This window comes from Schistocerca nitens, chromosome 6, assembly GCF_023898315.1.
Source record: "Schistocerca nitens isolate TAMUIC-IGC-003100 chromosome 6, iqSchNite1.1, whole genome shotgun sequence".
NCBI classification, from domain to species: domain Eukaryota; kingdom Metazoa; phylum Arthropoda; class Insecta; order Orthoptera; family Acrididae; genus Schistocerca; species Schistocerca nitens.
The window spans coordinates 44,326,645-44,340,271 of NC_064619.1; the positions used below are offsets into that span (position 1 = coordinate 44,326,645).

General features: G+C 39.5%; 1 protein-coding gene across 5 annotated transcripts in view; it reads left to right on the forward strand.

The window, feature by feature from the left end:
• The window catches only part of LOC126263669 (peroxisomal multifunctional enzyme type 2), a 533,675-nt gene that overhangs the window by 410,342 nt on the left and 109,706 nt on the right, over nt 1-13,627 (forward strand). The window contains exon 1 of one of the 5 annotated variants that reach the window (XM_049960780.1): nt 7,226-7,360. The exons of 3 other annotated variants lie outside the window; for them this stretch is intronic. Coding sequence is in view for 1 of the 2 variants with exons in the window: in XM_049960777.1 (XP_049816734.1) it covers nt 12,564-12,596 (33 nt within the window). In the remaining variant the exon portion in view is untranslated. Of the gene's footprint in view, nt 1-7,225; nt 7,361-12,491; nt 12,597-13,627 lie in introns of those variants that run through there. One more of the 5 variants, XM_049960777.1, reaches the window with a different exon arrangement.

Sequence of the window (13,627 nt, forward strand, 5' to 3'; positions counted from 1 at the left end):
TTATCCAGTCCAAGCCCTGTGCTCCAACTTTAATGATCTCATTTATGATGAGGTGTTTAGTGGCTGATTTCCTATACCATTTTTATCCAGTCCAAGTCTGTGCTCCAACTTTAATGATATCACCTATGATGAGGTGTTTAATCCTAATCTTCTGTCTAATTTCCTGTTACACTTAAAAGTTGATTTGTTGTACTGGAAACAAGTCAAGATATTCAATGAAATGTTTTTTAATAACAGTGATACTGAAGTTTTACATTATTTTATGTGTATCTCTGTGGTACAGCCACAAAATACTTAAGTTTTCACAGTCTACAAAAAAGTTAAGTTTCGATGTTCAAACTGTGAAATTGTCTCCCATGAATTCTTCAATAGAATACTAGCTTTTTAGCACTGGAAGAGTAAAGAGTAATATTTTTAGTGAACAGGGCACCATCTTGAATATGTTTTTACATTTTAGTTTCTTATATGTTTGTAATCCCATATAGGCCTAGTTTGGTGTCTGAGATTTAAACATTGAGTAAGAATTAAAAAAAAAAAACTGTTTCTGTGATGAGCAGTACCATTGTGTTGGAAAAGGATGGTTTAAATTTATTCTGGTTTTTGTTTGAGAAAATTAAGATACCATAAATGTGCTAGAAAGGAATTGTTACTATTTTCAGATTTTTAACAGTGAATAAGTAATTACAATAACTAAGAAACCAAACATAGCATCATTATAAAGAATAGGAGTTTACTTCTAAGAGTGCACTATACTGAACAAATTCATACCTAAACAGGAATAGGTTAACATACACCACACACTACAGACAGGACTGCTACAAGTGAATAAATAGAAGGGTTGAATGAAGATATGAACAGGAAATGTTCAAGACGTTGTATCACTCTGAATTGTCCAGATGTGGCACATGGATGTAGCCCATCTTGCAGAAGTAGTTTTTTTGCTGCAAATGACCAAGAATATACCAAAACATCATTCTTCTGAAGTAACTTTCAGTATTTTTTAGATTTCTCCATGATATCAACTGTACGGTCTTCCACAGAGTCTATCATTAAGATTAATCCAAGGTATTCTTGTCTGTGGGGGGGGGCTAATACTACCCACAACCATGCCTCCCAGGTCATGCCTTATGGCTTGCACCTTAAGATGTTCGGTCTTTATTGACTGGGTATAGGTTTAGTGAGCCTGGGTTGCCTGAGCTGGGGCTGGTGTGTGCTACCAGTCAACTGTTAACTTTCAGCTCTGGGCATGCTTCAACAACCACAGTACAGTGCAGCAGTCTAAAGTTGTGTGTCATAGGAAACAGTGATCTTGGCTTTATCAACTGGATCACAATGATGGTAGAAACCTTTTTTTAAAAAAAAAAAAAAAAAAAAAAGAAAAGAAAACTCAAACCAAGTTGTGCTGTATACTGATGAGAGATGTGCTTAATGCAGAATACTTGTTAACAGGTACCTATTGGGAATGTGTGGCACCTAATTTTTACAATGCTTACCCAGCCAAGCAGGGCCCTGTCTTGGTAGACCTTTTCATCCCTAGGTGCTTGTGGGAACATCATGACGAATCAGCTACACACCAACACTCCCAACACAATGGGTGTACTGTATGGGAGTAATCACATACACTCATCCAAAAGTTTGAGGGGATCAATGAGTCATGAACTGTAATGTGTTTCTAGTGATCAAGAAAAAGGAGGAGACACTTGAAAAAGTGTCCCTTTCTGAATTAAGAATAGCTTAGAAGGGCTTCCTGGTACCTTAACAACTATTAAAATGTTATTTTATAGTTCCCTACTAGTTGAAACTAATAGGTCAAAGCAGGTGGACCTTCTAATAAAATATAAAAAATTAGAGGATTGTGATCTAGTTGTTGAGACACACAACTCAAGCAAGGGTGTGTCATGTTATGGGCAAGGATATCTCAGAACTTAATCAAGAATGGGCATCACAGGGATGTGGCAAAATAATGGAGAGCTAGAGAAGACAGCCACCTTCATCATGACCTTCAGTCCTCCATTGCTATTTCAGTAGATCAAGCAGGCTTCCACCTACATAAGGTTACACCTTACATACATGACCTCAAGAGGTGTTACAAATACCAGTAATTTGACCAAAACATTCGGTTGCAGAGGTGAAGCAACTTGTAAGAAATACAGAAAGTCAACCCATGAATCTAGCACTGACTGCCCGGATCCAGATTTATACGTCAACTACTCTTGGGTCAAGACTCCCCAGTGTTCATTGAAGAACAAAAACTTGGAGAAGTAAAGGTGACAAAGTATCCTTTATGCAAAAGCCAAGAAAGAATAAAAGATGACTAAATATCTTGTCTTTGCCACTTCCTGTGCTTCTGTAGTGAAGACACCTGTCACTAAGGCAGAGATTTTGATGCGAACATGTACAGAGAAACGGAACACACCACTGCCATCGCCAACAACAACAACAACAACAACAACAATACCTGTACTGGCACTGGCACTTGCACCTGCAAAGGCAAACAGAGTAAAAGTACAACAACAAAGGCAGCACAGCACACAAGAAAAGCAAAATTGTACACCATTTATTGAGAAGGCATCCCAGAAAGAGTGTCTCACAACTTCCTCTTTTTCCACCAACCTCAAAGGGTAAAGGGGTGGGGAAAGGAGTGCAACATTCAGGTCAAAAGCTGTCTAACCCCACCTGCCCCAGGGGTTTAGTAACTGAGGACCTCACAAAAACTGAAAATACCATACTGGTTAAAATGAGTCTGTCTACTCATTCCAGATTTGCTGCAGGTTTGTCCGTAGCCATTGATCTCACCTACTTTTGAAGACATTGTTCATTGGGAGATGAATGACTACCTTCATGTGAGCAACCAGTTCTCCATCTGCCAAACAGAGCAGATCCAGGAAGGAGGCAACCAAAATGGCTGTTCAGAAAGGCTAACTGGGTGCTTTACAGTCAGATCATGTTCCAGTTGTATTGCTGATGCTTCCATCACCAAGCCCTCAGGAACACCTGGGGGGCAGTGTATCCGTTGGTGCATCGAGTCTTGTTCTGCAATTGGGGGCAGGAGGGAGGCTATGTGACGGTTCCATCAGTGCTGCACAAATGAGGATCTTGCAACCTTTTGTGTGGTGATGGGAAAGGCAACAAGAATAATTAGAATAAGTAGAGCTCTTGACAAGACTTCCTGAATCCCATTGATAGATTCACACCCACAAGCACCTGCCCGGATAGCAGTAAGTGTTAAAGTGCTACTTCTGGGATGAGGAGATGCGTTGGCCCTGAATTGAATCAGGCTACTGTATAAATCATGAGGGCCGGTGTGCTGCCCAGCTTGGATGTGGTTTTGAAGCAGTTCTGTGTATCCCACTAGGTGAATATGGGCTGGTACCCACATCCTGACTAAGTTGTGTGACATGCAGACAGCTAGGAAACTTTCACTCACATTCACATGAATAATGCTGCACATGGGCATTTGAGGTACATATTCTGTACCACGGATAATGAGGCTGGTGACAGAAAGGGGATCCAGTCATCCCTTAAATTAACCATGCCAAATCCATTCATAACCATGCCAACCTTGTGCCAATGTGGGGCAAAGGTGCAAGAAGATGATATGTGCCCCAAGTAAAGTATGATAAGCCATTAGGAGGATTTCCAGGTGCACTCACTACCACCAGTAGCAGCTGTATGAGAGCAGGAATGCCTCCTAACAATGGCTGAAATATGTATGACGATTACGGCTAATTATAGCCAGGATCCGGTTCTCCGTTGCTGTCAGGTGACACATGAAGAGGTTGGTTAAGATTTCTGTTCTGCCAACATGGAGGTATACAACAAGCCTCTCTATCTCTCTTTGGAAGCTGGATTCTGTATTGTCAGTCGTCCATGATACTGTGCCTGGTCATCACGGATAATGTATAGCATGTTGAAGCAGTTGCACCATCAGTCAAAGCAGGCCCCCTTTCAGATTTTTGATGAAATTTGGGTAACAGAAGTTTTTCCTGACTCGAGAAAAGAATCTGTTTTAATGACAATTTTAAAACCGTGGCAGGATCATATCAGCCCCAGTAGCTATTTTACCGTCAGTCTCACTTGCTACATAGGAAATATACTGGAGTGTATGGTCATCTAATGCATAGTGTGGGTCTTTGAACCAGGTCGTTGTGAAGTTGCTCCCAGTGTGGGTTAAGGAAGTATCACTCCACACTTGATAACCTAACCTTGCTAGAAGCAGCAATTGGACAAGCTTTCTTTCCTACATAAGCAAAACCTTGACCGTGTATTCTTCGATTTGGAAAAGACCTTTGATACTACCTGGAGGAACATTCTGTTGCAGCTGTTAAGTGTGATTTCCATGGGCACCTACCCACTTTCATGCAGTCCTTTGTAACGGAAAGGTATTGTAGATACAGTGTCGGGGATGATCTGTCTAAACATTTTAAACAGGAGAATGGCTTCCCTCAAGGGAGTATTTTAAGTGTAACAGCACTCACCATTACGATAAATGGTATCATGTCCAGGGTAATGAGTCCCTTACCATGTTTCTTATTCATGGAAAATTTCTCCATCTTCTGTGCATCCTCCACCCTAGCAACAGTACACAATTGCATTTAACGATCAGACAGTTTGATGAATGGGCAAACACCACAGGTTTCCAGTTCTCTTGGGTGAAAACTGTTTGTGTTCATTTTAATCACACCTGTTGTCTTTTTACTTTAACTATTTTTAAACTTTGTGATACCATTTTCACTTTTCAAGAATGGTGAAATATCAGGGCATCACTTTTGATGAACGACTAACATGGTTGCCACATCGCAAAGACCGGAAATGAAGCTGCTCCAAGGCTTGAAACATTCTCACATGCGTCAGTCATAGATCTTGGGGGCAGGGGGGTTGGGGAAGACAAGATGCACCTTCTCCAGTTTCATAAAGCCTTTGTGCAGTGCCAGCTGGAATACAGATGCCAGATTTATGTATCAGAAATGTCTTCTTATCTCAGAATGTTAGATGGGGTTCACCATGAGGGTCTTAGGCTGTCAGCTGGTGCTTATTGGACAAATACAGTTTCTAGCTTATGTGCATAAGCTGGTAAGGCTCCACTGTCTACTCAACATCCTCTCATGGTAAGCCAGGCATACAGGGCTCTCTCTGTTCCAAATATGCCAGCATCCAACTACATTGCCTGGCTGCTGTTGGAACATCTTCTGTAACTGTTTGTGGGCAACAAGGCCATTTGGGATCAATGCAAGGGAGAACCTTGAATTATAACAGATGGATGGAATTAAGGTTGACAGCCAGGGAAAGCACAGGTTAATTTTTGAATAGAGTGAGTGCAGGAAGAATGTTTCCCAGACTAAATTTTATCCCAGACTAAATTTTTAAAACAAAATTTTATGAGATTTTAAATCATCACCTGAATTTCATTTTTGTTTACAATGATGAGTCTAAGCAGGGACACTTTATCGACTGCACTGTTGTGTTGCCCAAACGTGTCCTTTGGGTAGGGCTCCCAGAGCAGTTCCCAGTTTACTTGCAGAATTGTTTGCTACCCTGAGGGCATTGGAACAGATAAGACAATATTGTGTCAAGAAATTCACCACATGCTGAGATTCCCCAAGTGACCTTCTTGCTATTGCTCAGATTTATTCAGCAGGTAAGATGGTGCAAGATGTCCAGGATGCTCTGCTTCTCTTGCAGAGGCAGGAGAAGGAAATATTTACCTGCTGGGTCCCAGGACCCATAGGGAGCCATGGAACTGAACTTAGTGTTGTGGCTCCCAAGGAAGCCTGGTCCCTTCAGCCTGATGTGGGCTGTTTTGTCCTTGTGTCAGCAGTCAGTCACCACATATGTGAGCAGAAGGCCATGTGGTGGTAGAAGGCTTAGTGGTGAGAATTACAGGGCAGTAAAATGAGGTCAGTGAACTCTTCAGTGCAAGCATGTGGTTTACCTCCTTCCGACCACACTGAGCTGAGGAAGTAGTTCTAACAAAGCTCAGAATAGGACATTCCCTGTTGACCTATGCAATTCACTCTATCTCAAGAAGCCACTGGGGTGTTAAAGATGGGAAATGTGAGTATCAGTATGCTATATTTTTACACAGTGAGTTTTCACAACGGGCCCTCTATATGAACTGATAATGAGGAAAATGTGTTTCATGATTTAAGGTTTTGTGTGGGGTCAGATCTCTTTCCCAAAACATTGGATTTATGATTTTGCTGTCACAGAGGGCTTGGTCACTCATTACGCCTAAATAGTTGCTCAGCAATAGTAATTTGTTCACTTTTACATGTACCGTATCTGTACAGGTATTTTACACTTGAGTTTATCTAGTCATATCTTGCTAGCTTGTGTCAACATGTGCATTTATACCTCCCATAACATTTGGTTCCAGTTGCTTTTCTTTATCTTTGTCAATTTTTTTGTGAATTGTGGGAGGTAATTTTTAGTCATATTATGTTTCCCGCTATCAAGAATCCGAGGAAACATAAAATGGTCTAGCAGTAACCTTCAATCTGCATAACTAACCAAACTCAAGTAAATTATACAGCTATAAAATGTTTAATCTTTTACCCAAAAAATTACAGATGCTCATGTATAATCTGAAGTTGTTTGACAACAAATTAATCATTTTTCACTTGACACTGATGAGTTCAAAACATTTATGATATTGAGGACACAGCAAGTGCTGAACACATAATAAAACTTCTGTGACATGACTGATGATCTGGATTTATTTGGGATGTTGTGACAAACTACATTAAAGTGCATAGTGTAGGTGTATTTTACGTTCTTGGATTTTCTTTTCTGCTTGAATTTATCTTTGCAGTCATAAAAGTGTGTATGAGCTTTTGAAGTAGACTGAAGTATTTAAAATTTCAGTTAATAAAACACGTTTAATGCTACAGGTTTATCGTTTCATATTACATCTTTCAAGAAAACAATGATCCATCTATTGGAAGTGTATTATTTGTAATTTCTAATCCACATTTTGTTGTTTATGTATAACATGTCTTTAATACCAAAAGAAAACTGATACATTTTGTTTATCATACTCTCATTTCTCATCCTTTACTGCTCAAGTCCATCAGTCATTCATGGAATGTTACTTGCGGGAAAGACTAGTGAACTTTGTTACCTTGGCTGACTGGAGTGTTTACCTGTGTTTACCTTATCACCAGATAAGAGTCATTAGCAGTGCTGACTAGCAGTTTTAATTTTGATGTTAAAACCTCAGTCAGTAGACTGATACAGTATTCACTTATTTGTCAGTCAGGCTGTTAGTCAAATTGTGTGGTGCATCTCTAACAACATTACACTGGCTAGAGATTTGAACTACTGAGCAAACAGTATCACATTGGAGAAAATTTGATTCACAGTAAGTTTATATTTAAAAAAACTCTCTCTCTCTCTCTCTCTCTCTCTCTCTCTCTCTCTGTGTGTGTGTGTGTGTGTGTGTGTGTGTGTGTGTGTGTGTGTGTGTGTGTGTTTTTAGAATTGTGATGTGACAAATGCCAGCAGATCTGAGGATTGGCACTGGTAGTATTGTTACTTGTTTAGCACCACTTAGATGATATACACAGCTTTCGGTATGGCAGAGATGTTAATGTATCAGATTTCCAGACTTCCACACTTCCTGTGCGGAGGAAACTTGATGTAACAATATACATGGGGTAAAATAACTTTGCGAGTGACATTTAAGTGAATCAAATGGTAGAGACCCATTATTAGCCAACCTTAGCTCTTCCTCAGTCATTTGTGCTTGCTGTGTAACCTGTTTATTAGTTAGCCTGTGCAGAACATTAGCAGGTGAGGCAGGTTACAGTTGGTGATTCATATCGATGGCCAAAGTGAGTTGCATACTTCACTTTAGCTGACAAATCCTTCCCTTTCATGCAACTGAAGTGCATCATTCAAAGAATTATTTTATTTGAAGTGTAAACACAACTAAGTTGCAGTTTATGTTGTCTCAGTCTCTAGAGCATCTCAAATCAGAGCGTGCACAACTAAAGCTGAGAAGGAACTGACAGTCCTCGAACCAGCATGTAGATCCGAAATGGATTATTCTAGATAATTCAGTAGTGAAGAGGTGCCAACTTTAAAATAATGAAAGCTGAAAAACACCCAGTTTTGATAGAATTCACTCAGCGCTGCTGTTACATGTGGAAAAATGTGGAAAAAAATTGACTAGCGTCCTATAGGGGAAGGCGTGCAGCATGTAGATCCGAAACGGAGTATTCCAGATAATTTAGTAGTGAAGAGGTGTCTTTAAAGTATGAAAGTTGAAAAAGCACCCAATTTTGATAGCATTTACTCAGAGCTACTATCCTATGTGGGAGGTCTCCAGTGTCTGCTGTTTGGTAGTCCAGGCAATGCTCTGTTGGGAATAGTGAGGCCAGTCATGGATCACTGCACTACTCTTACTGCTGCAGCTAGCTGGGACCCACAGAGGCATGGCAGAAAGGGGCAAGTGGGATTTGTTTACAGCTATGTGGTGAATATAACTGCAGGATTCAGAGTACCTACTGTCAGAAGTCTTGAACACTGCCCCAAGGAATGATTATGTGCATAAAACTTAATTGGAAGTCATAGAGAAAGAGAAAGTTTAAGATTTTACTCAGAGACACCACATTCTTGGACAGGTTCACGAACAGAACTTCCGAGCCTGACTCACTATTTTATTGTGCTCCTTCCCATACAAGCTCTTCTTTGGATATTGTGTTGACCATATTTTGTCTTGCTGTATTGAGCGAGTGAATGGCCTCCCCAAAGTGGCACCACATTTGTAATAGATATTGTGTGCAGTAGAAAGCCTTGTTCAGTGTTTTGTGGATGGTGTTAGGTTACTACACCAGAGTGATTTTTAAAGCAAACTATCACAAAGCCCTCAAAATACTAATGTGCCTTCATCACAAGTTATTAAGGCAGTTGTTACAATTCCACAAGGTTCTTTGAGACACTGGCTGGATTACATGTAAACAATGTACATGCCAGGTGAGCCGTTATATTTCAGAATTACCAGTGGGCTATTAACAGGAGTTCTGGGTCCAGCCCTGTCTCTAGCCTCTGTACAGAACTGCCACTGGTCACCATATGGTCTCTCATTACAGTGTGACCCTCCTATTGTGTTCCCAGTCATAAGTCTTCTGTACAGTCACCTACCTTCGCAGCTGAGCTACTTTTGTTGAGTCATCTGTGAGTGATGTGTGTGGTATCCTTGTAATAGTGTCATATACTTTAACTGAATGTTGTTTGTATGAGGCCTGTTCAAAGAATTCTGGAACATTCATAATCTCACACCAGCAGTGTGCTGGAGTGAAATGTGGTTGGCGTCCCTGCACATGTCCGTGTTTAATGTGTAACTGTCGGAAGTTTCATTGTTGTATGTTTGTCAGTTATTGTTCAGTGCTGTATTGATTAGAATGTTATGTTGCACAGTTTGAGAATTTCCAAACAGCAGAGTTAGAGGGACAACATGTCTGCATTAAATTTTGCATGAAACTCAAGAAAACCTTTACAAAGACACACCAAATTGTGGATGAAGCCTATAGTGATGAGCGCTTAGGCCATACTAGGTGTTACAAATGGTTCACACAATTTACAAATGGTTAGCTAGAAGTTAAAGATGACCCTAGTTCAGGATGTCTTACATCTACCAATGATGCTCATGTCAAGAAAATCACAAAACTGTACTCAGTAATCAAAGCCTGACTGTCCAAGAGATTGCAGAAGAATGAAATGTCATGAAAGCCTAGGAATGCACCATGTTGCCACCACGTTCTTCCCACTGCTCATGAGTCAACACCAGAAAAACCTTTGCCTCACAATCTGTGAAGAGCAAATGAAAAGGAGTTGTTCCTTAAGAGAATCATAACTGGTGATGAGACATGGGTCTACAGTTATGATGTTGAGACTAAGGTTCAATCTTCACATTGGGTCGTGAAAGGTTCTCTAAGACCAAAGAAAGCTTGTCAGGTCAGGTCAAATGTCAAAACCATGTTGATAGTTTTCTTTGACGCTGAAGGATAAGTGCATTGTGAATTCATGTCACAGGGATAGACTGTTAATCGATGGTACTATCAGGATGTGTTGTGACACCTGCAAGAAAATGTGAGAAAGAAACAGCCTGAAATGTGTCAAGACAATTCATGGCTCTGCACCATGTTAATGCACCTACATATTCATCCCTGTTGGTGCATGACTATTCTACAAAAAATGAAATCACTGTGCTACCGCATCGTCTGTACTCTCCAGACCTGGCCCTCGCGGACTTTTTTTCTATTTGCAAAGTTCAAAATCCCATTGAAAGGACAAAGATTTGCAACAATAGACAATATAAAAGAAAATTCGCAGATGGCGCTTCACACGATCCAACAAGTGGCGTACCAAGACTGCTTCCAGAAGTGGAAACAGCCTTGGGAGCTGTTTATCAGTTGTGGAGGAGAGTATTTCAAAGGAGATTATGCACAATAAGTAAAAGGTAAGCATAGAAAAATTTTGTGGACAAAGTTCTGGAATTATTTGAATGGACCCCGTATGTTGATAAGAAGGCATTAAATGCTTTAGCCAGAGATGTGCCCTCTGTTGTAAGCAACAGTTGAATGAGCATAGTGCAAGTTTTAAATTTTTGTGAGGAAAGGGGAGTCCTTCCAAAAATGTTAAGGAGTGGATTTTAAAGATTAAGAGGTTGACTCCTTCCTATATTTTACATTAGTGGTTAACCAACCACATGTATCAAGGGAAAAGTTTTTATTCTCCTTCTTTTCATTTTGTGAAGTAGGAGTACAAATTTGTTAACATAAAATATAAATCTATGTGCTGAGAAGTCTTTTGTGAAAGCTCGAGTGTGATCTGACATGGCAGTGTAATGTAAACAAGAAGCGTTACAGGTAAGAGGAGAATAGAAGTTTTGAAATCCAGCATTACAGAAGAATGTTTGTGATGAGGTGGGTAGATCAAGTGACTAATGAAGGTGTACTGAATAAAGTGAATTAAGAAAAAAAAACTTTGTAAGTCACAACTAAAACAAGGGATAGCTTGATCCTGGAGCATCAGGGAATAGTTAATTTGTTTATGGAGGAAAGTCTAGGGGATAAAAATTGTTGAGTGAAATCAAGACTCGATTACAGGCACAGGTTTTAGTGGGTTTAGGTTATAGTATATATGCAGAAAGGAATAGACTTGCATGGGATAGATTAGCATGGAGTGCTGTGCAAACCAATTTTTTGGACTGAAGGCAACAAAACAATGAGTTTCTTGTATTGTCATAGTTGGGCAGGATACTAATGGCAGTGCTGTAGGTTGCCTCTAACTTGAACAGCAACAACAAGGAAAAGACTAATGAAGTGAAGATATGAGCTTTATGTTGAACAATGTAGAGTAGTGTGCACTTGATGCAATGAGCTACAGGAAAGTGCTCCACTGCTTACATTGTGGTGAAGGCTCTGATGTTAGGAGCAAAGCACTATCATAACTCCAAGTGTGATCCACATTTGCCAGGTGCATGTCTGCAGTTGTCAAGTTTGTGGTTTCCTTTTCTCTATGACTGTTTTGTCCATAAGGACATTGGAGGATATTGTTGAAAGCCTGAAATTCCATCAAAATTGAATGTGAAAAGTTCACTAACATAACTTAATATAACTGTCTTGATGAGCATAGTACCTTGGTTATATCTATTTCTGATGTTCTATTCATGAACAGTGCTTCTGTATGGCAAGCTCTGCGCATGCTTTTCTACTGAAAGAAAATAATGTTAATAAAGAGTGAGGGCACAGTTGATATACTCATTTCTTTCATAAGTAGCTGACATGATTCCCTATTTATAAAACTAGCTGACATGATTCCTTGTTTATAAAACCTATGGTTGTCCTGGGCACTTTCTTTTGCTGTATAAAGATTGTGTGTGCACCACACAAATTGCTGTATGGAAAAATTGTGCATACCAATCATGATTGGAAGAACAGATAGTGGAGGACAATAGCTATTGTTTGCTACATATGAGTTTTAATTTATGCAGCAGAAGTATCACTCTGCACAGTTTGATACACAGTTGACCTGTGTGTTCATTACACTAATTTTATGTCTGACTGAATTCCCTACAGCTTTACAGAATCATTTTTTGACCAGTGTATGGGAACAGAAGCAAATTATTTAAGTTTTATTGTAATTCAGTATAGTTCTGTCAGTCCAGAGCCAGTCTGCTGACACTTCAACCACTGTTCTCTGTCTATTCCAAACTATTATCAACAGTTTAAGATTAGTAGTAAAGTACTCTAGTTGTGTAAGAGTAAAAAAATGCGAATAAAGCAGAAAATGGAGAACATAAGCAGTGAGTAGTCCAAGTTGCAACAGCAGCAGTAATAATCTTCATAGAGATTCATCAGATGCCTTTTATATTTTACTTTTCTGCGGACTAACAGTATTTGAATTGAAATGTTTGTGTGCATGAAGTCACTGTAATTCGTGTATTGTGACATCAGTATTAATTGTTTTTAGTCAGAGTGCTCCATTCACCTGAGATAATAGTTCCCTGGACCCTCTTTTGACTTTTACTGTTACCGGCTCATCAGTAGTGAATCAGAATGCTGAAAGTATTGAGAAGACAGCTTCACACTGTAAGTTCAGTGTTTATTCCGAGGGGTTATATGTTTGGAATTGTGCAGTCAAGGCTTTTTGGGTTTATGGCATTTCATTTTTCTTCTCTCTCTGATATCACCCTTATCTGTAATTGCATTAATTTTTACAAAGCAAATTTCTCTTCCTGCAAATCTGTGTTCGTGAATGTCATTGAATTTCATTGTTTTGTATTGATATAAATTTTCATGGGACTTAATTGCTAATTGTGTGGTTCTTTATACTGTGGACAATTTTTATGTATTAAAAACTTCAGCAATGCTGTTTTTACCTGTGTATCATTTATACCATGAAAACAAGTAGTACTCACCTAAGGTCCTCCTACAATTAAGTCACGACACTGTGCTGCTGCTAATGGGATTCACACACAGGTGTGTGCTAACCTCGTATTGCAAGTTGCCCTAGGCATATGAATGACATGATATAGCTAGCTGTCTGCTTAATAGTTCTGTAATTTTTATATAGGGATTTACTATGTTGCGGTGTGTTTCAAAATGAATTATAGTAATGACTTAAAAGAGAGCTAAGTCAGATTTCAATGTCTTGCCAAACTTGAGGTCTTCGTGGATGAAACACTAAGTCTGTTTGCAGGGCTGTAGGGGGAAACAAATTTGGGCCTCACTGAATGAATTATTTGTGATGATGCCTGATGTAGTTTAGGGTTACCTATAAATGTCTAGGATGGATTGGAGTACCAAGAATTTACTCCCAGTTCTCTTTAGCAAATGATGTGCAGGCTGTCGACCTCATTTTACTTTTTATCTGTCAAAGCAATGTGGCAAAAGCCATTTAATTTTTCGGTTTGGACCTCTGTTTCTGTATGGTGTCTTTTTTAGCCTTTTCTCCCCATGCCTATTTCTAGCTGTCTCCTATCATATCATTTGGGACTGATGAATAGTCATTTTTTACCTCCTCTCTGTCTTCGTGTTCGATAGTTTTGACTTGGGTGCGTATGATCCCAGTTGTTTTTTGCACCCTAAAGCAAAACAAAACCAATACCAACTCCCAGTTC